Source organism: Hylobates moloch, unplaced genomic scaffold (assembly GCF_009828535.3).
Source record: "Hylobates moloch isolate HMO894 unplaced genomic scaffold, HMol_V3 SCAFFOLD_6, whole genome shotgun sequence".
NCBI lineage: Eukaryota > Metazoa > Chordata > Mammalia > Primates > Hylobatidae > Hylobates > Hylobates moloch.
In genome coordinates, this window is record NW_026652281.1 from 75437005 (window position 1) to 75461741 (window position 24737).

At 48.1% G+C, this 24737-nt stretch overlaps 1 protein-coding gene across 2 annotated transcripts in view; it reads right to left on the reverse strand.

Moving 5' to 3' along the window:
* ERN2 (endoplasmic reticulum to nucleus signaling 2) overlaps positions 1–17465 on the reverse strand; it is a 23263-nt gene extending 5798 nt beyond the window's left edge. Inside the window, exons 1-13 of one of the 2 annotated variants that reach the window (XM_032157130.2) lie at positions 17241–17465; positions 15054–15159; positions 14657–14690; positions 14313–14385; positions 10872–10944; positions 10618–10725; positions 10196–10297; positions 8750–9014; positions 6526–6604; positions 6292–6439; positions 6054–6175; positions 4880–5035; positions 4461–4626 (exon numbers count right to left, since the gene is read on the reverse strand). In XM_032157130.2, the coding sequence (XP_032013021.1) occupies positions 4461–4626; positions 4880–5035; positions 6054–6175; positions 6292–6439; positions 6526–6604; positions 8750–9014; positions 10196–10297; positions 10618–10725; positions 10872–10944; positions 14313–14385; positions 14657–14690; positions 15054–15159; positions 17241–17333 (1525 nt within the window). In that variant the 5' untranslated portion in view covers positions 17334–17465. The remainder of the gene's footprint in view (positions 1–4460; positions 4627–4879; positions 5036–6053; positions 6176–6291; positions 6440–6525; positions 6605–8749; positions 9015–10195; positions 10298–10617; positions 10726–10871; positions 10945–14312; positions 14386–14656; positions 14691–15053; positions 15160–17240) is intronic. The other variant, XM_032157131.2, reaches the window with a different exon arrangement.
* Between the last annotated feature and the right edge of the window lie 7272 nt (positions 17466–24737).

Below are 24737 nucleotides of genomic sequence, written 5' to 3' on the forward strand. Positions count from 1 at the left end.
GTGGGTAAGAGCAAGGGCCCAGGTGCCAGACTGTCTGGGTCCGATGCCTGGTGCTGCCACTGATTCTTTGTCTACTTAGGCAAATTCCTCACTTCTGTGCCCTCAGTATTCTCATCTGCAGATTGGGGAGCTAAAGTTAAAGAGCCCACACAATATTATTGTGAGGATTAAATGGATATATGGAAAGAACGGGTGGAGGTGATGTTTGCTATGTTATCCTCTTTTATTTCTCTCCCTCTTTCAGCATCTTCTGCACAGGTTTGTTTTGTTTTGTTTTGTTTTCCCTTTACATCCTCTGCCATTCTGCCCACCTCCACCAGTTGTAACTGAATCCTTTTAATTGACACTGAATCAGCTTCAACTTCAAGGGAAGGTGAGTTCTGGCAGTTGGAAGAGTGATGAGAGTGAGTGTAGCCACAGAAAAAAGACTGGACTGGACAGAAGCAGGGGGCATTGGATGCTAACCTGCCCAGAGTTAGTTCCAGGGCAGCAGGGATCCCCCTAGAGGCCTCGGTTTCCCATTAGGATGGGTGGGGTTGGCTCAGGTAGGCAAAGATCTGTAGGTTGGGACAGTTACTGCCCTTCCCTTTGGGCAGCCTGTGAGAGATGTCTCACTCTGGCCCTGGCAAATCTGGGCAGGCTGTGTCCTGCTCAGCTCCAATAGGCACTATTCATATAGCAAAACGTATATGGCACCCTAGAGTTGCGCAGTGCAGTGGTCCTGAGAACACTCTACTTTATAAGAGTTTTTAGCTTCAGTTTTACAATCAGCTCTAGGAAGAGTAAATGAAAATCAGCATTAGGGCTGGGCACCATGGCTCACACCTGTAATCCCAGCACTTTGGGAGGCTGGGAAAGGTGAATCACTTGAGTTCGAGACCCGCCTGGGCAACATGATGAAACCCCATCTTTACAAAAAAAAAAAAAAAAAATTAGCCAGGCACGGTGTTGTGTGCCTGTCATCCAGCTACTCGGGAAGCTGAGGTGGGAGGATTGGCTTGAGCCTGGGAAGCAGAGGTTGCAGTGAGCTGAGATCACGCCACTACATTTCAGCCTGAGTGACACAGCAAGACCCTCTCTCAATAATAATAATAATAATAATAATAATAAAATCAGCATTAGGGATCAGTGAGAAAACACCAAGTTGTACCTTAGAATTCCTCTGGATTATTTGCTTAGAGTTCACACTCATCTGTCAGCAAGATGCAGGCAGCACCTTTGGTATACACTGGGCTTTCTGGAGTAGATGGGCTCAGGCAGGGCCTTGCTGGAAGCACATCACCCACACATAGGAAAAATAGGCAGATCAGAGAGCAGGGACAGAGCTGCTTGAACAAACCCTGCTCATCTGACTGCAGGTGACAGTCACCCTTCTGGGCCCTCTTCGTGTCCCTGGCTCTGCTGGACTGAGGCTCTTGTGTGTCTGCTCTCAGTGCTCTCAGCATGGAGTAAACACTTGCTTAGAGTTTCCTGGATTAGATGTTCAGAAGCACCCTCGAAGAGAGAGGCCAGACTTAAGGCCACAAAGGCCTTCAATGCAGATATAATGAGCTGGGGAGGCTCAGTCTGCACACACAGATATTTGCCATCACTTTGCTCAGCCTTTTGCACAATTATAATGGAGAGGCAGCAAATGTGGGAGTTTTTGTCGTCATTGTTGTTGTTTTAGAAACAGGGGTTCACTCTGTCACCCAGGCTAGAGTGCACTGGCGTGATCATAGCTCACTGTAACCTCGAACTCCTAGGCTCAAGCAATCCTCCTGCCTCAGCCCCCCAAGCAGCTGGATTACAGGCATGTGCCTCCATGCCTGGCTAATCTTTTTGTATTTTTAGTTTTTGTAGAGATGGGGCTTCACTATGTTGCCCAGACTGGGCTCAAGCAATCCTCCCTCCTCGGCCTCCCAAGTTCAATTCTAAAGTAATCAAAAGTTGTCGTGTCAGGGAGAAAGGGCATACAGTCAGAATTACCTCTGGAAGTCCTGAATACACATGATAGACTTTGCTGCTTCTTCTACACAGGATGGGGAACGCTTACAGTCAGTCACATTCTTTCACAGGTATTTGCCGGGTATTGTTCAAACAGGGGCACCATCCCACAGAAATTAGGGCACTTGCTGGAGCCAGCCACATGCATTTGGACCCCTGTGCTGCCACTTATTAGCTTTGTGAACTGGGGGGTAAGGATAGGAGTTGTCACTAGACCTTTCTGCCTTAGTTTCCTCTTCCATAAAAGGAGAATTCTATAATAACATTCGCCTCACAGGAATGTTATCTCATAAGTTAATGCATTCAAAGGATTCAGAACAGTGCCTGGTATAGCCTGGTATACAGTAAGCACTATAGAAATGTTGTCTCTGGTTCAGGCTGGATTGCATCCACTTGTTATTGAATACATGATGCAGCCAGAGGTCCTGAGGGAGGCCCAGCCAAGCACATGTAGATGAATTTGTGTAAGTTTTTGTTTTTGTTTTTTTGTGGGTTTTTTGTTTTGTTTTGTTTTGAGGTGGAGTCTTGCTCTGTTGCCCAGGCTGGAGTGCAGTGGCGCAATCTTGGCTCACTGCAACCTCTGCCTCTTGGGTTCAAGCAATTCGTGTACCTCAGCCACCTCCCAGTAGCTGGAACTACAGGCACCCACCACCACACCAGGCTCATTTCTGTATTTTTAGTAGAGATGTGGTTTCACCATGTTAGCCAGGCTGGTCTCAAACCCCTGACCTCAAGTGATCCCCCTGCCTCAGCCTCCCAAAGTGCTGGGATTACAGGCATGAGCCACTGTGCCTGGCCAAATTTATTCAAGTTAAATGAAAGTTGGCTGTGACTCCACTGTAGTTTTGTGAACCATAAAACAGTCCATGAGGACTTTGACAAGAATGACCCTGGGGAAAGATGGAGTCCTGGTTGTCCAGGTAAAGATGAGCCAGACTCAACTCGAGTCAGAAGGTCCAGGGAGATGCGCGTTTTGGGGTACAGTGGGTGAGTATTACTTGGACCCACCCAGGGCCAGTAAAATGACAAAAACTACAACAGCTCAGGGCTCAGGAAATCCTGCTGCAGGGCCCTCTAAAAGAGCTGACCCCTGAGGAAGGGGAGCTGTTTTCCTCTGGGCTAAGGCACAGTGACCACAGAGGCGGACATTGTGAACAGCACTGGAGTATCAAGCTACGTGTGGTGTAGACTTCCGCCTGAGAAGGTGATGGCAGGGTGGGGCTGAGGTATGAGGAAGTGGCTTGAGCAGTGACTAGAAGGTGCCAGCACAAGTTCACAAAGACAACCAAAAACATGAGCCCAGCCCAGAGCCAATCAAGCAGAAGTATCCTGGGCTGATTGGTAAAGGCATGCAAGAAGCCCCTGGAACATTCCAGATGCCAGAGGAACCTTGAAAGTTTCACAGCTCACTGCAGCCTCGACCTTCTGGACCCAAGCAATCCTCCTGCCTTAGCCTCCTGAGTAGCTGGGACTACAGGTTCACACCACCACACCCGGCGAATTGTTTGTATTATTTGTAGAGACGGGGTCTGCCTATGTTGCCCAGGCTGGTCTCGAACACCTGGCCTTAAGCAATCCCCACCTTGGCCTCTGAAAGTTCTGGGATTACCAGTGTGAGCCACCGTGCCCAACCTAAAAGGGCTTTAGTCTTTACAGGACTAAATTGAGAAAAAATAAGAAAAGCACTTAAAAAATAAAAGGTGCTAAATGGTACAAAGGTCATTTACTATTATTGTTTCCAAATATAACATCATTTTAACATGAATATTAATATTACCTAAGTATTATTTAATAATAATGATTGCGACTTCTCATGATGAGATGATGTAATGAGCTGGATGTTATTATTCCTGTTTGACAAACGAAAAAACTGAGCTCAAAAGACGTAAACAGAGAGCAGCCTTAGATCTATACCCAGTTTTATCTACACCCAGGTTCCTTGAAAATAATAATACAATAATGAGCTGGGCATGGTGACTCATGCCTGTAATGCCAGCACTTTGGGAGGCTGAGGTGGGAGGATCGCTAGAGGACATCAGTTCAAGATCAGCCTGGGCAACATAGCGAGACCCAATCTCTGCAAAAAAAGCAAAACAAAAAAACAAACAAAAAAAACTTTAAAATTAGCTGGGCATGGTGGTTTATGCCTATAGTCACAGCTACTTGAGAGGCTAAGGAGGGAGGATTTCTTGAGCCCAGGAGCTTGAGGCTGCAGTGAGCTACGATTGTGCCACTGCACTCCAGCCTGGGCAACAGAGCAAGATCCTGTCTCCAAAAAAATAATGATGAAAAAATGACAGCAGACACTCCTAGAGTGCTCAATTACACAGCAGACTCTACTCGAAACACTCTTCTTAATTCATGTAGACCTAACCACCCCACTATAGTGGCTTTTAATAAACCAGCTTTGCAGTTAAATCTGCCCCTTGCTTTTCTCTCTTCCTGACTGCCCTCTCTTGTTCACTCACGCTCACCTTCAGGGTCGTCGAGTGGCTGGGCTTGCTTCGAGGGACTTTGAAGCCTCTTCTGGCTCCTCTGGGTGGCCCCTGAGTTCAGGGACTGGGCATTCTGGGAGATGTGAGCAGAGTCTGCAGATGCCAGGGGGGTCTCCTGCTGCTTCTCCACCACCTGTGGCTGCTGCTGTAACATGACAGCCTAAGAGAGCTCTGTCCTGGCCACGCCCTGCCCCGTGATGGGCCCAGTATCTGTGACTGAGATGGCCTCACCAGGCAGCATGAACTTACAGAGCAAGATCGCAGGGGCCTGGGGAGCTGCTGGGAGGGAGGCAGGGGGCAAAGTCAGAGCCAGATAGAGGGAGAGAGTTGCTGAGTGGCCTCAGACAGGAGGAGCAGCATCCCCCCAGATAGACCTGAGGTCAGGGCGGTGGGCCTACCTGCCTCATCACAAAGAGAATCCACCCTCCCAGGAGGACAGCAGTGAGGCTAGCTGCCAGCAGGTCTTGGGGTCCCAGCCCCAGGTAGGAGTCTGGAGTTTTTTCTTCCGGATGCAGCTCGGAGTCCCAAAGTTTCTCTCGGCTCAGGCTCAATAGCTGGGGATAAAGCGCCCTTCACTTTTAGCACCTCCTTCCACCGGGGAGCCCCTAACCTTTCTTCATCACCCAGCACAGGGCTGGGCTTAGCTGAAGGGGGCAGTGAGTAGTCTGTGTATGGTGGGAAACGTGGCACTCTCCACAGTGCTGAAACATCATGTTGCCCAGAATGGCTTTCTAAACCTACCCAATGACCAGCATTTCATGGGATGTCACTAAAAAGTACAGGTACTCTTGGAATGTCACTAAAAATATAGATATCCACCTCCAGAGATCCTAAATGCGTTAACTCTGGAGCAGGCTCCCAGGTGATTCTGATGAGCAATCGGATTTGAGAATTATTGTTCTAGGCCATGGCTGTTCCTTCTAACCTTGAGCTACTTACTAGTGATTTTGGTCCAAACCTCTCCCAGGAGCACATGCTTTTATAGTTTTTGTTTTCAATGAATATTTTACAATTTTTACACTGAAGAAGAATAAAGAAAATGTGACCTACGTTTCATGATTTAAATAGTCAATGTCTTTTTTTTTTTTTTTTTTAAGAGACAGGGTCTCACTGTGTTATCCAGTGCAGTGGTGTGACCATAGCTCACTGCAGCCTCAAACTCTTGGGCTCGAGCGATCCTCCCACCTCAGCCTCCTGAGTAGCTGGGACTACAGGTGCACACCACCATTCTCCACTAATTTTTAAATTTTTTTTGTAGAGATGGGGTCTTGCTATATTACCCAGGCTGGTCTCAAACTCCTGACCTCAAGCCATCCATCCTCCCACACTGACCTCCCAAAGTGCTGAGAATATAAGCATGAATCACCATGCCCAGCCACTTTTTGACACTTCTAACGTGTTTCTGGCAGTAACAACAACAACAACAAAAAGTTTGTCTTCTGGGAAATTGTGTGAGGTCAACTGACCCACCCCCGATTGTTATTCTTAGCAGCCTGAGGAAAAAATCCAAGGGCTATTCCCCCATCTGCTGGGGCCTCCTTACACCCCACCCTCTGCCCTTCCAGCACTGACCTCCAAGAAGAAGGCTGGGGCTTGGGTATTCTCTGGAGGTCTTGTTTCTGCAGTTCCACTCCCCGGGGTGGGATGGACCCTCAGCATGGTTGTGTGCAGGACTGGGGGTAGCTTGTGGTGTCCTAAGGTGGGGGGCAAAAGTCATCAGGCTGAAGGGGACCTTAGCTTTCCAGCTCAGAAGCTGAGCTCACAGATTCTTTATCTTCATCTACTCCCAATTTGAGCCAGAGGATCTCACCAATGAGCAGCCACTGGCTTGGGAGGGCCACACTGCCTGAGGGGTATCTAACAGCAGTGCTGGGTGAGCCCTCTCGCTCTCCTGAGACTTGGAGTGTCACCTCATCTGTGGTGGGGCCATGTGTGGGAGCCAGGGTCAGTCCACGAGGCTACAGCAGAAGATGGAGAGCCATGAGTGAGGGAGGTTCTTCTCCCATTCATCCTCTTTCCAGCCCACTCAGAGACCACTTCTTACCACCAGGGCCACTCCTGTGTGGACCAGTGCTTTAGAGACATAGAAGCCAGTTTCATCCTTCCCCACATACAGCGTCATCCTAGCGAGCGAGAAGAAAAAGAAGAGAAGAATGAATGCTGGTGATGGGTAGTTTCAGTTATCAAGGTACTCATGCCTTTGTATATTTCCCTCTCACATTGACTCGGCTTAGCCATGAGACTTGCTTTCATCAATTAGGCAACAGCAAATGTGACATAAGTAGAGGCTCGAAAAGTGCTTGTGCCTTCAGCAGGCTTCCTTATGCATTTTTCTTTAGACCCTGAGACCACCGTGGGAGAAAACCCAGGCTAGCCTGCTGGGGTGTGAGAGACCTCTTTAATCCCCCATAGGCCAAACAGTCCATCAACTATGAGATAGGTGAGTGAGGCCATCCTAGATTCTCCAGACTCAACCAAGCCATGAGCAGACTGCAGAAAAACCACCCACCCCAGCTGACCCACAGAATCTTGAAAAATAATAAATTGTTGTTTTTTAAATTCTCTGTTTTGAGGCAATTTGTTATGAAGCTAAAGCTAGCTGATACATGTTCTATAGTCATGATTTCAAATCTATGTCTAACCCAGACCTCTTTCAAGAGCTCAATTTTCTAAATATAAATTCATTACATTATTCTTTACTTCTTCCTCCTTCTTCTCCCCCACCTCCTCTAGTGTTCCCTGCCTCTGAAAATGACAGTACCCATGTGCGTCTAGGAACCTAAGCATGATCTTTGACTCCTTGCTCACAATCATCAAACTCCCTAGTCATCAAATTTTTACTGGTTCTTCCTTCTAATATATCTTACACTCCACTTATTTTCCTCTCTCTAGTTTCTGCTCTAGTATAAAGTATCTTCATTTCTTGCCTGAACAAATCAATATTCCATGAATGGTCCACTTCTTTCCATATACCATTCTAAGATATTCTTTCTAAAATGAAAATATGATCAAATCACTTCCTTCCTTAAAACTCTCCAGTGACTTTTTAACTTTAGGAGAAAATGTCCAAGCCCTTTAAATGATCCTACAAGATTTCTTCTTAGCTTATAATCTCAGACTCTACTCCTTTCTCAGGTCTATATTTCAGTCTTATTTAACTTTTTCCTGTTCCCTGAATTCTGTGCTCTCTCATCTCTCTCATTTCCTATTCATTTTTTAGGTTTCAATTTAGATGTTCCTTCCTCCAGGAAGCTTTCCATGACTGCCTCCTGTCCCCAGTCTTGATGTGGGTATTCTTCCTATACATTCCCATGGCATCTTATACTACTCTCATCTCATCCTTTATCATATCAGGTTGCAATAATCTCTTTACATGTCTGTCTCTCCCATTAGACTCGGGTTCCTGAGGCAGGAACAATGGCTGGGTTATTTGCTATTGTACTCCCAGACTCTAGTGAGACTGGCACACAGTAAGTGCTCAATTAATATTTGCAGAATGAATTGAATGAATAGATGATCCCTGATTTCCCCAAGCTGTCCACTCGTTTCTCAAGATGGGGATACTAAGGTGTTAGATGCAATAAAGTTGTTATTTAAAGTATTTAACAATTCATAAGGCACAGCACCTACCAACCAGAACAGGTTAAGACCTGGAGTCCCCTTCTGATATGGTTTGGCTGTGTCCCCACCAAAATCTCATCTTGAATTTCCATGTGTTGTGGGAGGCACCCGGTGGGAGGTAACTGAATCATGAGGGCTTTCCCATGCTGTTCTCATGATAGTGAATAAGTCTCACAAGATCTGATGGTTTTATAAGGGGGAGTTTCCCTGCACAAGCTCCTCTCTTTGCCTGCCACCATCCATGTAAGATGTGACTTGCTCCTCCTTGCTTTCTGTCATGACTGTGAGGCTTCCCCAGCCATGTGGAACTGAAAGTCCAATTAAACCTCTTTCTTTTGTAAATTGCCCAGCCTTGGGTATGTCTTTATCAGCAGCATGAAACAGACTAATACACCCTCCTAGGCCAGATCTTACCCTATGAGTTGCTGAACAGTGGGGGCTATCCAGGGGGTCCCGGGGACACTTGGAGGGTAGCACAGGACACTGGTTATTTACCAACCAGTTGGGTAAGTAACCAATTTGAAATGTTTTGATCCCTGGTTCAGCGGTACTGGTGTGTCACAGCTGAACATCTCGCCTGGCCATCAGACCCAGGTTGCAACACTCCCAGATGGCTCCCTCCCTGGGCCCCAGGCACGAACACCTACAGCAGCTGGGTGTCCAAGGCAGAGAAAAGGGTGGCTGTGTCCTGGGGGCCTGAAGCCGGCAGTCGGATGTGGCCCCAGCGGAGGGCGAGGAAATGCAGAGTGTCTCGAGCCAGCGTGAGATGCGGCAGCTGGCGCAGGCCGTCCTGATGCCAGGTGTAGACGCCCATCACAGGCACGCCCAGGTCCTGTGTCCACAGCACCGTCCCACTTCCTGGGTCCACAGTGAGCAGCAGGCCCATCCCACAGGACGCCAGGTGGCTCATGTCTGCCGAGAAAGGTGGCTGGGGAGATGTGGTTGGAAGCTCTCCTAAGAGGGTCCAAGGGTGGGCCCTCTGGGTGAGGGGTCACTCTGGTGTATGGAGATCACATGGAGGGTTATCAGGCCATGAGAAGGTTCATTGGAGTTCATGGAGTCACTTTGAAAATGAGGCGATCAGTCAGGGTCATTCAAAGATGACTCAGATGTGTAGGAGTCAGTTTGGGTCACTTAGGATGGTGGGGTATTGCTCATGGTCAACATATGGTCACCTAGGATGGGTCAATCAGGGTGGCCTGGAGGCATTTGGGCCACCTGGGAGTCACTTAGAGTGTGAGAGGGGTCAGTTGGGGCGAGTAGGTGACCTCACCTCTGCTGAGGTGACCTGTGTAGGGTCTCATGCAGAATGATGGAATCAGGGCTTGAGGGGGCCTTGGGGCACCTGTAAGGTCACTCAGGCAGTTGGGTGTCAGTCATAATAGCAAGGGGGTGGGCCAGGTGTGGTGGCTTATGCTCGAAATCCCAGCACTTTGGGAAGCCAAGGCAGGAGGATTACTTAAGCCCAGGAGTTTGAGACCAGCCTGGGCAACATAGCAAGACCCCATCTCTAAAAAAAATTAAAAGATGAGCCAGGCTTGGTGGTGCACACCTACAGTCCCAGCTATTCAGGAGGCTGAGGATAGAGGATCACTTGAGCCCAGGAGTTGGAGGCTATGGTAAGCTGTGATCACAGTACTGCACTCCAGTCTGGGTGACAGAGTGAGACCCCATCTTACAAAAAATGGTGGGGAGTGGTCAGGGTCACCTGGGGAGTCAGTCTATGGAAGAGGCCACTGAGGGTCAGCTTTCAGGGGTTATATATAGGGGTCAGTTAGGACACACAGAGATTGCTCAGGGGCTCTTTGGGGTCACTCTGGATGTGGGAAGTCATCCAGGGTTACCCGGTTGGGGCCACTTGTAGTATAGAAGAGTTAGGAGGTTGAGGGATTGGCCAGGGTTCAGGAGGGTCAGTCTGGGTGTCGAGGGAGTCACTTGGGGTCAGCCATCAGGGGTGTGCCATTTTGTATATGGGGACCCGGGGGAGGTCAATTGGGTCAAAATGTGGCTGGGAATTGGTCATGGATGCTGTTCAGGGTTCCCTGGGTTGGGGACCTTGCTCCAAGATGGGACCAGAGAAAGGTGGAACTCACATTTCCCAGGTGAGCCATCCATGGGGGGCGCTGAGTAGCGGCGGTAGGTGGTGTTCCAGCGCAGGGCTGGGGCTCTTGGGTCATGCATGGTGACCGTATACTCTGGGGATCCCAGAAGCAAGATTACCGGGAACGTTCATGTGATGCTCCCTCCAACCCCAGGGGCCATTTATCTTGTAGGAGTGGGGGTTTCCTGAGCACACAGCCTAGAGACCTGGAAGCCTGTGAACATCACAGTGGCAGACTGGAGCTGTCTTGTTTACAGCTGTATCCCTGGCTGCTAGTTCAGTGCTCTGTAGAATGTTTGTTGATGACTAACAGACTGACTGTCCTGAATTCAACTGGGTTAGCCACAGCCAGATCTCAGCAGAGCAAAAGGGGAGGCTGCCCAGCGCTTGAGTAACAGCTGGGGCCCGACTCACGTGTTCGGCCGATGTAGAGGCGGGGGGTGGAGGGACCTTCTGTGGTCGGTGTCATCTGGGTCTCCCCTGACTCAGGGTCCACCACAAACCAGGCATCCTGCTTCCGGCCTGTGGAGGTGGAAAGTGTGTTAGCTCTCTAGTTGGCATGGGAAGAGGTGTGGCCCTGCCACTCTTGTGCCTAATTAGCCTGTCACGACTTAGATCCCTGCCTCTGCTGGCTGAAACTGGACCCCACAGGCTGGAGAGATGCTCACCTGTGTAGAAGACCCCATCGGAGCTGCGGCAGGGAGAGGCATGAACCAGCTCAGGGATGGTGAATGGCAGTTTCTAGGAGAGGGAAAATTTCCAGGAAGGAGTAAGAGCAGAAACACACAGTGCTCACTGTGCCAGGTGAGCCCATTTCCATAGCAACCAATTAACAGGTATTACTATCATTTCCACTTTTTAGGTAAGGAAACCGGGGCTTGGAGAGGCCATGTAACTTGGCTAATGTCACACAGCTACTAAATGGCAGAGCCTGGCCTTGAACCCAGGCAGTCAGGCTCCAGAGCCAGCACACTGAATCATTTTGCTACACAGCCTCTGGAGGAAATGCAGAAATTCCCACACCCAGTGTCAAGGTACCACAAGAGCCACTTGCTCCTGGCCTGACCTGACCTCCTCCTCAAAAACTTGCACTGGGGCGGGCATGGTGGCTCATGCCTGTACTCCCAGCACATTGGCAGGCTGAGGCAGGAGGATCGCTTGAGCCCAGGAATTCAAGACCAGTGTGGGCAACACAGTGAGACCTCGTCTCTTGCTGAGCATCGTGGCGTATGCCTGTAGTCCCAGCTACTTGTGAGGCTGAGGCAGGAGGATCGCTTAAGCCCAAGAGTTCAAGGCTGCAGTGAGCTATGATTGTGCCACTGCACTCCAGCTGAGGCGATAGAGTGAGACTCTGTCTCTAAACAAAATAAAATGAAGCGAACAAACAAACAAAAAAACCCGCACACACATCAAGTGGGGAGTTTAATTCCAAAAATCCAAAACAACTCACATGAATACTTCAAAACTGTCAACAGCCATGAGAGACTCACAGAAGTGAAGGAGTTGTTCTAGAATAAAGGATACCGGCTGGGCGCGGTGGCTCACGCTTGTAATCCCAGCACTTTGGGAGGCCGAGGCGGGTGAATCACGAGGTCAGGAGATCGAGACCACGGTGAAAGCCCGTCTCTACTAAAAATACAAAAAAAATTAGCCGGGCGTGGTGGCAGGCGCCTGTAGTCCCAGCTACTCGGAGAGGCTGAGGCAGGAGAATGGCGTGAACCCAGGAGGCGGAGCTTGCAGTGAGCCGAAATCGCGCCACTGCACTCCAGCCTGGGTGACAGAGCGAGACTCCGTCTCAAAAAAAAAAAAAAAAAAAAGGATACCATGGCCTGATGCTGGCTAGGAGTGGAGCTCCATCCTCCACCCTTCTCTACTCTGCTTTCTCCCCAAAGCTGGACTTGTCTGGGTTATGTCTGTGGGCACCATGTGCTCTGGCTTCCTGCTGGATTTGAATAATGGGGACAGGGTGAGATCAGAGTATGCCCTGCTGTCCTTGTTACAAAGTCCTCACGGGCTGGTTGTGTCCCTCCACCAAAGCCCTGAGGTCCCATCTGGTGGTGCTTTCAGGACAGCTCTCTCTCCAGCTCCAGGCTGTGGTAGCTGCTCCCTCTCCAGCCTCCAGAATTAGGGCTGATAATGTCACCCCACTGTCACAAACCAAAGATTACTGCGTGATATGCTTTGGATTTGTGTCCCCACACAAATCACTTGTTGAATTGCAATCCCCAATATTAGAGGTAGGGCCTGGTGGGAGGTGATTGGATGGTGGGGCCAGATTGGTGCTTTTCTTTCTTTCTTTCTTTTTTTTTTTTGTAGACATGGTATCACTCTGTTGTCCAGGCTGGAGTGCAGTGGTGTGATCTTGGCTCGCTGCAACCTCTGACTCCCGGGTACAAACGATTCTTCTGCCTCAGCCTCCCAAACAGTTGGGACTGCAGGCATGTGCCACCACACCTGGCTAATTTTTGTATTTTTTGGTAGAGACGGGGTTTCACCATGTTGGCCAGACTGGTTTCGAACTCCTAACCTCAGGTGATCTGCCTATTTCGGCCTCCCAAAGTGCTGGGATTACAGGCATAAGCCACTGTGCCCAGCCGGTGCTGTTCTTGTAATAGAGTTCTCACGAGATCTGGTTGTTTAAAAGTGGGTGGTACCTCCTCCCTTTCTCTCTCTTGCTCCTGCTCTGTGCATGTAAGACATGCCTGCTTCCCCTTTGTGCCTTCTGCCATGATTGTAAGTTTCCTGAGGTCTCTCCAGAAGCAGAAGCTACTACACTTCTTGTACAGCCTGTAGAACCATGAGTCAATGAAACCTCCTTTCTTATAAGTTACCCAGTCTCAGGTATTTTTTTATTATAGCAATGCAAGAATGAACTAATATACTGCACTATCCCTTGTGGTTTCCTATACTCTGCTCACACTTTTGACAAAATGTCCTCAAACTATTCTATTTGAGTATGCCATGTGTTTGCAGCTGAGAGCTTGCCTGATTCACACACGAAAATTTCTTATCACTTCACTTTCCTAAATCATATACTTAAGACTTTTCTAGCAGGCTTCCCCAACATGGTTAGAATTCTGACAAATAACTGGGTGTGGTGGTGTGTACTTGTAGTTCCAGCTACTCAGGATACTGAGGTGCAAGGATTGCTTGAGGCCAGGAGTTCGAGGCTGCAGTGAGCCTTGTGATCATACCACTGCACTCCAGCCTGGACACATAATGAGACCCTGTCTTTAAAAAATTTGTTTAAATTAAAAAAAAGAAATTCTGACAAAGCACATTCCACCCCATTCAGAGTCCTGAAGTGGAAGATTTCAAAAAATGGCCACAGATTGCTTTTCATCTTGTATTCATGTCTGTGTCTGTGTCCCTTCACACGGTGAGTTTTCGGCTCCTTCCATAAAGAGATGGAGTCTGTTTTTTCACCACTGGTTTCTCAGCTTGGCCATGTGACCTGCTTTGGCTGATGAGCCATTAGCAAATGTGACACAAATAGAAGCTTGAAAAGTGCTTATGTATTGCTGCTTTGGGGTCCCTTGTTGATACCATGTGAACAAGCCTAGGCTTGCCTGCTAGGACTAAGAGACACATGGCCCAGCCACCCCTGCCAAAAGCCAACCAACTACCAACCAACTTTCAGAAACAGAGCCATCCAGCTGACTAGCAGCTGACCACACATGCATGAACAAGTTCAGTCAAGACCAGCAGAAGAACCACTGTGCTGAGCCCAGCCTAAATTGTCATCTCACCAAATTCTGAGTTGAATAAATTTAAGTGATGTTTTAGTTTTAAGCTCTTGAGTTTTGGGTTGATTTTTATTTAGCAAAAGCTAACTGGTATATACATTTCTCTTTAAAGCCCTCAGAGTCCTGGAGAAGCCCCTGGGATACCTCCAGCTTGATAGTCAGATTGCCCTGCAGACACAGCCAGACCTCCCCTTACCACCCTTTCAACAGGTCCCTCAGACAGCCTTCTCACAATGTGCTGAGTCCTGACTTACATCCTCTGCAGCACAGGAGATACTGACCATACTGCCTCTCCACCTCTCAGTGCTCCAGCTGATGAAAGCCCTGGCCCTCACCCATTCCTGAACACCATGGGATACAGACCATTAATCCCTGTTGTTTTTGGGTCCCCAAGATGTACAGGCTGCCATCAGCTGGGTCAGAGAGAAAGGCCATTCTGTGGAGCAGAGAGGAACAAGGAGACCAGTGGGTGCTTGTCTCTTGGTTTCATGAAGGTCCCAAATTCCCTCCAACTTCTCAGCTAGTAGGAGCCTGTTCTTGTAGAAGACATCTTGGGGCTCCAAGACCCTCCCCCATATCACATCCAGAGCCAATTCTCTTGCCTTACTTCCAACATGTCCCCACCCCACACACAAACTCTCTCCAGACAACTATGAGTCCCACATCTCCCAGCTGCCTCCTCCTTAAAAGGCTCCAGGTTCACTTACTCTGTGACGTACATTGGTCCTTGGATGACGGGATCTGCAGGGGCAGGGACACAGAGCATGAGCAGCTCCCTCTAGACTCCACTGAAAAGCACAGCTCATACTCACTGAGCCATGGCATGAATGTAATGTCAAGCACTTGGCGTGAATGTAATGCCATCTTCCCCAAAACTCTGTCAGATAGGGTCATATCCTTTGCCCCATTTTACAGATGAGGATGTTGAGGATCAGAGAGGTAAAGCGAGTTTCTCAAGGCCACACAGCTGGTAAGCAGTGAAGCTGCCTGTAGATACCAGCTTGTTGGATTCTAGAGCCCATGTTCTTATTCTCTATGCCACAGTGACTCCCCTTTCACCAATCTATGGGCCCAAGGAGGGAGGAGGGACCACTTCTTGCTCACCATCCCTCAGAGTCCACTTCAGGTCCCCTGTCTGCTTGCTCAGTGCGTGGAGACTTCCATCCAAGGTGGACACCAGCAGGAGGCTCTCTGGCCTGAGAGTATGAACCTGCGAGGGGGTAGAGACAAAGTCAGCTCTCTGAGGGGTCTGGGACCACCCTTTGCTCCTGTCCGAAGCAGGGCTGGCCATGACTCCCTTTCCCCCAGATGGGGATGCAGCAGGGGAGGAAGGGTGATTGGGGAACGTGCTGGTGTCTCCTATCATCTCTTTGACCCTAGAGAGGGGTTATAGTGGGAGCTGGGGGGTTCAGAGGGGAGGTTTTGGCTCCCAATGTATCTAAATTCCCAATTCCTTACCTCCTTCCTCAATTCATCCTGGTTTTCCAAAGAAGACTAAATGCCTTTACAAAATGACTTCATTGTTTTGTTTCTTTTTGTTAGTGTTCATGTTGTTTTAATATAAGACAGGGTCTTGCTTTATTGCCCAGGCTGGAATGAAGTGGCACAGTCATAGCTCACTGTAGCCTCAAACCCCCGGGCTCAGCTGATCCTCACACTTCAGCCTCCCAAGTAGTTGGGACTACGGGTGTGTGCCATCACACCTGGCTAATTTTTGTATTTTTTTTTGTAGAGATGGGGTCTTGCTATGTTGTCTAGGCTGGTCTGGAACTCCTGGCCTCAAGCAATCCTCCTGCCTCAGCCTCCCAAAGTATTGGGATTACAAGCATGAGCCACTGCACCCATTCTAAGACTGGTATTATTAGTTTTCCCATTCTACAGGGGAGGGAGACTGAGGCTCAGGAAAGTTAGGTCATTGGTTAGGTCATTGGCATAAAGCCACAGAGATAATAAGTGGCAAAACTAAGGACTTGAGTTGCCATCCCTCTGCTTCCTATGCCTGGCCTCTTTTTCCTCTGCCACAATGTCTACCTCTTTTGGGATGCCCCTTTCTGCCTCCCCAAACCAGCCCAGCTGGTTTTGGTGCCAGGCTCCAGTAAGTCCCCTGACCCAAGGCTGGGGGGTGCCCGTGGGAGGGGGGCTGGAGCCACCCGTACTTACATCTGGCGCTCCTGGGCTCACTCACCTGCTCCAGTCCCTCCTTGAGCAAACAGGGTGAGGCTGAGCTCCCAGCAGGAGGCCTAACATCCGGGTGGCCCAGCCGCACCCCTACGAAGGCCACATCCTGCTTCAGGACCCTCGGGTTTGGGGCTGAGCCACTGGTATTGAGTGGAGGGTCAGGAAATTATCTGCTAGCCCCTGTTTCGTTCTGGGCTTCAATTTTGTCATCTGCAGCATGGCAGGAGGGAGAATGGTCTGGAGAAGAGGCTGCAGATTGGTTGCCCAGAAATGAATTTTGTTTGACCATCTAGTGCTTAAAAATTGTTCAATTAGCTGCCAATTTTTTTTAAAAATTGGATGATTTCTACAAAAAACCAAGATTTCAAATTTTTCTCATTTCTAAATTTTCTGGAGACACCCGATCTGGCCACACTGGGCTTGCATTCTTAGCTGGCAACCATGAGGTGGACCCATGAGGTGGAAGGGGGGAATGAGAGGTGCCTAACTCTACCTGATCGCTTTTGCCCCATGGGGGCTCCAGGCGGGACACCTGGATTCTTAGGCCAGGCGACTTTTGCCTCCTGGCTGCATTTCTGTAAGACTCTCCTACTCCTGGCCCCGTGGGAGCAGATACTGACACTCCCAGCTCATTTATCCCATAGGTTCTGAACCTGGGGTGCAGCCATGGGTAAGGGGACCCCATTGTAAAGCCTCTGAAATTGCAAAACTGGGCGTGCAGGCGCATTTCTCAGCAGAGGACCCTGAAGTCAATAATATTTTCAAAGGAAGCCAGGATCCACAGAAGTTTTAAGAGGCTTGGCTTTCGTGCCCGGGTGTCCCCTCCCCCAGACTACACGTCTCCCTGCAGAAGAGGCGGGGGGGGGGGCGGGGGGGGCTCGGTCTGCTCTTGCCTTTCCACGCTGGCAGATCTCCCCAGCTAGGTATTTGTTGGGGGCAACTGGCGGCTCCCCAAACCCAGGAGGCTTTTACTCGGTCGGGGCCGAGTTGGGACCACCCAGGCGTGAGGGAGGGAGAGGTGCCCCCGTGGCCCCGCCGCGCCCTCGCCCCAAGCGCGACCCCGCCCCCTGCACCCTGCGACCCGACTTTGGGGACTTGGCGTCGGTCTCTCACCTGTGGACTCAGCGTCCCGAGCAGCAGCGCCGCGAAGTGGAGCTGGAGCCCCAGCCGGGGCCACGGCCTCGACCTCCTGGCCGCGCTCGCCATAGCGCCTGGGCAGCTGCACGGCTGGCCAGGTCCTTCGGTGCCTCCAAGGGAGCGCTCGGTCCCCGCCCGACCCGGAGAAGACTCCGCCCCTGGCTGGGCCTGTAACCCCAGCCTGGAGTCCTCGCGGATCCCCGCCCGCCCTTCTCATCACACTCCCAGCCGCATCCTCGCGTCCCAGGCACCCCACCAAACACGGTGGGGCGCTTTCCCGGGAGAGGGGTTTTACTGAGCCCACTTACGGAGAACTTACCACGTGCCGAGGACCGTGCGGGTTCATCATCAGCTCCTGGAGTCCTCACTGCACCGCAGGTACAAGCGGAGGCTAAGAACCTCAGTCCCGATACAGATCCGCCTGATCCCAAAGCCTGCGCTCTTCATCACTGCACCAGCGGATCCCGCTGGGCTATCAGGAAATAGAGATTAATTGGTGAATTCAGTCATTCGTTCAATAAATATTTATTATGGGTCAGGTAAGTGGCTCACCTCTGTAATCCCAGCACTTTGGGAGGCCTAGGAGGGAGGATCACTTGAGACCAGGAGCTGGAGACCAGCAACAGAGTGAGACTCCATCTCTACAAAAAAAAAATTGGCCAGGTGTGGTGATATCCACCTGTAGTTCCAGCTACTCGGGAGGCTGAGGCGGGAGGATCGCTTGAGCCAGGAAGGCAAGGCTGCAGTGAGCTATAACTGTGCCATTGCACTCCAGCCTGGGCGACAGAGAGAGACAGAGTCTCCAGAAATAAAATAAATAAATAAATATGTATGTATTTATTTTTTGAGACAGAGTTTCGATCTTGTCACCCAGGCTGGAGTGCAATGGCACAATCTCGGCTCACTGCAACCTTCGCTCCTGGGTCCAGGCAATTCTCCTCCCGAGTAGCTGGGATTAAAAATGTGGGCCAACATGCCTAGCTACTTTCTGTATTTTTAGTAGAGATGGGGCTTCACCACTTTGGCCAGGCTGGTCTCGAACTCCTGACCTCAGTTGATCCACTCACCTCGGCCTCCCAAAGTGCTGGGATTACAGGCATAAGCCACTGCGCCCAGCCAATAAATATGCATTTATTATAAGCTATGGCATGCCTGCCTGGTGAACAAGATGAGGTCCCTGTCTTCGTAGAGCTTAGAGATTCTTATGCCTTAGATGTAAGACAACGCCACATGGAAGGGCACCTTCTAATGGCCGTGACCACCCTTGCTCCTGGTAGATGTCTCCAGTTTTGTTCACAGAGGGCCTGCCAGGGTCCTTGAAGGTAAGGTCCACCCTGTTTGCAAGTTTCAACTCATTCATGTCTCCTTCGTCCTTGTGTTAAAAAAAAAAAAAAAAATCCCTGCTGATTTGAGGGTAATGCAGCCCAGCTCTGCTACCTTCTCCCCCTCCTCTTTGTCATCCTTGGCCCTCCTGGTCATCCCCTCACAGTTACTGAAAACTTGGTAGCTTGGCCCCAGCCTTCATCTCCACCACAAATCCAGCCACTCTCTTTGGTGTCTTCAATGTCCAAGGTACAGCCTAGCCAGCATTGCAGCCTCTCAGTGGCTGTACCTCTTTGGAAACCTTATCCCCCACGCCACAACTGCACGTTATGTCCTGGGCCCTTGTCACACTCAGAACCACTTAGTTCCAACGTCCCTTTCTCTGATTGCAGCCTCCTCTCCATGCAACGGTTTCACCCTTTCATTCTCCCTATCCCTGTGCCCTGACCTACACGGTATCTTCATCCCTCAGTTTCTCTCCCACTCTGTCAGCCGCTTCCTTGTCCTTATCCAGCTTGGACCTCCTAGCTGACCATCTGAAGGAACTACACCACTGTCTTAGGCTGGGTTTCCTGGAAACAGGTTGGGATTTTTGTGAAAGTTATTTCACACTAAGCCATGCCAGGTTCAGGAGTTCAAGAGCAGCCTGGGCAACATAGCAAGACCTCAGTCTCTACAAAAAATAAAAAATAAGCCAGGCACGCTGGTGTGCACTAGTAGCCCCAGCTACTTTGGAGGCTGAGGTAGGAGGATCTCTTGATCCCAGGAGTTCCAGGTTGCAGGTAGCACCACTGCTTTCCAGCCTGGGCAACAGAGTGAGATCCTGTCTCTAAAAAACAAAACAGGCTGGGCGCGGTGGCTCATGCCTATAATCTCAGCACTTTGGGAGGTTGAGGTGGGTGGATCACCTGAGGTCAGGAGTTTGAGACCAGCCTGGCCAATATGGTGAAACCCTGTCTCTACTAAAAATACCAAAATTAGCCGGGTGTGATGGTGCATGCCTGTAATTCCAGCTACTTGGGAGACTGAGGCAGGAGAATAGCTTGAACCCAGGAGGTGGAGGCTGCAGTGAGCCACGATCACGCCATTGCACTCCAGCCTGGGCAACAGAGTGAGACTTTGTCTCAAAATAAATAAATAAATAAAAAACAAAACAAAAACAAAGAAATATGTACATCATGAAGTCTTTAGTTTACTTGGTTGCTGTTTCATGCTTAGCTGTTCCAACACCCCTAAATTGGCCCAGTAGTCCTAACTTTATAACAAAAATGATTGCTTGCCACTGTAGAACCTAACCCAAGCTATTGAGTGTGTGAACGAACCGAACCCTCCTTTCTGCTCTATATTGTGTACACTCTGCATTGTTTTGAAATGTACATTGTGTTTACTATGCTTGGATTCAGGCATTTCTCATGCAAAAAATTTGACTTGCATAAAATACAAACTGCAAATGAATAAATTGTGTGTGTGTGTATGATGATAAAAGCAGTATACATTCTAGAAACTTTGTAAAATTCAGAAAAATTTAAATACGAAAATATTTGGACAGGTGTGGTGGCTCACACCTGTAGTCCCAGCTACTCAGGAGGCTGAGGTGAGAGGATCACTTGAGCCCAGGATTTGGAGGCTGCAGTTAGCTGTGACTACACCACTACACTCCCGCCTGGGCTAAAGAGCAAGACACTAGCTCAAAAATATTAATAATAATCAGCTGGGTGCAGTGGCTCATCCTGTAATCCCAGCACTTTGGGAAGCTGAGGTGGGCGAATCACTTGAGGTCAGGAGTTCAAGACCAGCCTGGCCAACATGGTGAAACACGGTCTCTACTAAAAATACAAAAATTAGCCATGTGTAGTGGCACATGCCTGTAATCCTAGCTACTCAGGAGGCTGAGGCAGGAGAATTGCTTGAACTTGGCAGGCAGAGGTTGCAGTGAGCTGAGATCACGCCATTGCATTGCAGCCTGGGAGACAGATCAACACTCCATCTCAAAAAAAAAAAAATAGTAATAGTAAATAAAAATTTTTTAAAAAGTTCATTCATAGGTCCACCATTTGAAAACAGCACCCCGTTAACATTGTCATACTTCCGCCAATGGTTTCTTCTCCCTGTGCCTATATGTATGATGGGATCCTATGTTGAAATATTTACATGTTTTTTCCACTCCAGAGTTTCCTTTTCCCCGACAGTCCTTCTCCCATTCAAGCAGGTCAGCCCTAAATTTTGTTACCTCAGCAAATGGATGAGAAAGCAGAAAGAGAAAATGAAAATTCTTCTAGCTTTTGAGTTTTCAGAAAACTCAGGTTAGGAGCCTAGATTTGAGACAATAACCAGCCTGGCCAACATGGTGAAGCCTCGTCTCTACTAAAAACACAAAAGTTAGCCGGGTGTGGTAGTGTGTGCCTGTAATCCCAGCTACTTGGGAGGCTGAGGCAGGAGAATCGCTTGAACCTGGGAGGCTGAGGTTGCAGTGAGCCAAGATCACGCTGCTGCATTCCAGCCTGGGTGACAGAGTGAGAGTCCATCTCAAAATAAAATAAAATAAAATAAAATAAAATAAAATAAAATGGCAGGCAGAGAACACATGTGCTCAAATATACATGTGTATAAATACATACATACATATATACATGAATGTATGTGTGTGTGTGTATATATATATATATAGGGAGAGAGAGAGACAGTGGGGGAGGGAGAAGAGAGAGGGAGGAAGGGAAAGAGGGAGGAGGGAGACTTCAGAGGGGAAGGACAGGCGATGCAGCAGAGGCCATTGGCATCTCAGGGGCCGCCCGCTGGTACAGATGGTGACCAGACCCCTGTGCCCTCTTGCCTGCTGGTGCTGTGTAGGCTCCACGGAACTTAAACCCACCCTGAAAAAGGCTAGGAGGAGCCAGATGGATTGAATTTCTTCCACCTGGCACAAAGGGAGCTTAAAATAAAAGTTACACTTTATAAAGTCTATGAAGTTCTATAAGATTTTACAAAGTTGATAAATTTTCTAAAGTTATAAAGAAATAAAATTCTATTTCTTCCCTGCACCTCAATGTGTGCTCAAGGACTCTGAAATCTCTAGATCTATACACACATCAATAGCTTTTCTCGTATTCTAGCAACAGAGTAGAGAAAACAGGAATAGAAAACAAAAAATATTCCAATCGTAATACCACTGAAAGGAAAATGCTTAGGAATAAATTTAAGTAGAAAGGCACAGGACCTACAGAAAGAAAACCTTAAAATCTTATGAAAGACATAAAACAAAATGTGAACAAACGTAAAGGGATGCTCCTGCGTGGGAAGATTTTATATAATTAATATGTTAATTCTCCCTGAATTAAGTTGGGTGTGGTAGCTCACATCTGTAATTCCAACACTTTGAGGGGCCAAGGCAGGAGGATTGCTTGAGACCAGGAGTTTGAGACCAGCCTGGGCAACATAGCGAGACTCTGTTTCTACAAAAAAAATTTAAAAATAGCTGGGTGTGGTGACAGTGGGAGGATCACTTGAGCCCAGGAGTTTGAGGCTGCAGTGAGCAATAATTACACCACTGCACTCCAACATGGGTAACACAGTGAGACCCTGTTTTTGAAAACAAAAACAAAACAAAACAAAATAAAACAAAAAAAACCCCAAAAAGCAAACAAAAAATTCTCCCCAACAAAACAAACAAAAAACCCCTCAAAAAAACAACAAAAAATTCTCCCCAAATTAAAATATAATTCTTTTGATCCAAGGTTTTAAAAATTAGCTAAAATAAAGATTATCTGCAAGAATAAATGCTTGACGTGCTTATTTCACATTGCATGCCTGTATCAAAACATCTCATGTACCCCGTAAATATATACACCTACTATGTACCCACAAAAGTTAAAGATAAAAAATTTGAAATTAAAAAAAAGCTTGAATCAGTCAAGAAAAGTGTGAGAATAAAGAAAAATGGGAAAGGGGCCTTTTTTTTTTTGAGATGGAGTCTGTCTGTGTCACCCAGGCTGGAGTGCAGTGGCGCGATCTCAGCTCACTGCAAGCTCCGCCTCCCGGGTTCATGCCATTCTGCTGCCTCAGCCTCCCGAGTAGCTGGGACTACAGGTGCCCGCCACCATGCCCAGCTAATTTTTTTGCATTTTTAGTAGCGACAGGGTTTCACCATGTTGGCCAGGATGGTCTCGATCTCCTGACCTCATGATCTGCCCACCTTGGCCTCCCAAAGTGCTGGGATTACAGGCGTGAGCCACCGTGCCTGGATGGAAAGGGGCTTATTTTTACTAGATATCAGAACATACTGCAAAACCACAGCATCAATATAATTTTAGCACAGGAATTGACAAATAAATAAATAAATATATGAGTTGGATTAAACAGAGAATCCAGAAATAAATATCAGTATATGTGATAATTTAATAAATGTCAAAGATGATATTTTTATTTTTCGTTTATTTATTTAGAGATATGGTCTTGCTCTGTCACCCAGGCTGGAGTGCAGTGACATGATCATAGCTTGCTGCAGCCTCAAATTTGGGCTCACACGATCCTCTCACATCAGCTTCTCAAGTAGCTGGGACTACTGGTGCTCGCCACCATACTCAGCTAAAGATGATAGTTTAATTCAATGGACTATTTGATGAATCATTGGCATAATTGTCTATCTATTAGGAAGAAATAAAATTTCTTTCTTATATCACACATGCATTAGTTTTATATGGCTGCATAGCAAAGTACCCCCAAAATTGATGGCTTAAAACAACAGCAGTTCTTCTTCTGCAGGTTCTGTGGGTCAAGAATGTGGGTGTGGCTTAGCAGGGCCCAGTGCTGCAAGTCTAGTAAGGCTGCAGTCAGGGTGTCTGTCTGGGCTGTACTCATCTTAAGGGTTGACTGGGAAGGATTCACTTCCAGGCTCACTCTGTGGTTGATGGCAGGATTCATTTCTTTGTGGGCTGTTGGACTAAGGGCCTCAGTTCCTTAAGAGGTGTTGGTCCACCCTTGTTTGGTTCCTTGTCATGTGGGCCTGTCCAAAGGGCAGCATATAACATTGCAAGTTAATTCATCAGAGAGAGAGAGAGAGAGATGAGAGAGAAAGCAGAGATGCTGGCAAGGTGGAAGTCACGGTCTTTTGTAACCTAATCTCAGAAATGATACCCTATTAACATATTCTAAGCCCCCCTGCCCTTTTTTTTTTTTTTTTTGAGACAGAGTCTGGCTCTGTTGCCCAGGCTGGAGTGCAGTGGTGTGATCTCAGCTCACTGCAACCCCTGCCTCCCGGGTTCAAGTGATTCTCATGCTTCAGCCTCCCAAGTAGCTGGGATTACAGGCGCACACCACCACATCTGGTTAACTTTTTGTATTTTTTTTTTTTTAGTAGACATGGGGTTTCACCATGTTGGCCAGGCTGGTCTCAAACCCACCTTAAGTGATCCTCCTGCCTTGGCCTCCTAAAGTGCTGGGATTACAGGCATGAGATACTGCACCTGGCCTAACTTTGCTATATTCTATTTGTCAGAAGCCAGTTCCAGCCTCCACTCACAGGGAGGAGATGACACAAGGTCATGAATACCAGCAGGTGACAGTCATTGGGGCCATCTTAGAAGCCTGCCTACCACAATATATAAAATACATTCTAATGGATTAAAGGTAAATGTGAAAAATAAGACAATAAAATTCTCTGAGGATGGTTTACAATACTACATGAACTATCTAGGAGCTAGGAGATGGGAAAATTTATTTTGTATTTTATAGTAAACTTTTTGTTGAAGTATAGCATACCTACAGAAGGTACACAAATCACAGGTCCTATAGTGAACACATCTGTTTGACTGTGATTGTTTGTGTTCTGTTTTTTGTGCACAGATCAACAAACAGAACTTGACCAACTCCCCCAGAAAGTTCCTTGTGCCTCATTTCAAGAGTAACCTCTACTTGGACTTCTTACACCATAGATTATTTTTGTCTGTTTTTGATCTTTATATAAATGGAATCATACAGCATGTGCTCTTCAATGTCTGGCTTCCTTTTTAGTATTATTTTTGTGAGATGTGTAGCTGTAGTTTATTCTCATTGCTGTATAGCATTACATTGCATGAATATGCCACAATTTATTTATCCATTCTAATTTTTTTTAACTTTTATCCTAAGTTCAGGGGTACAAGTGCAGGTTTGTTA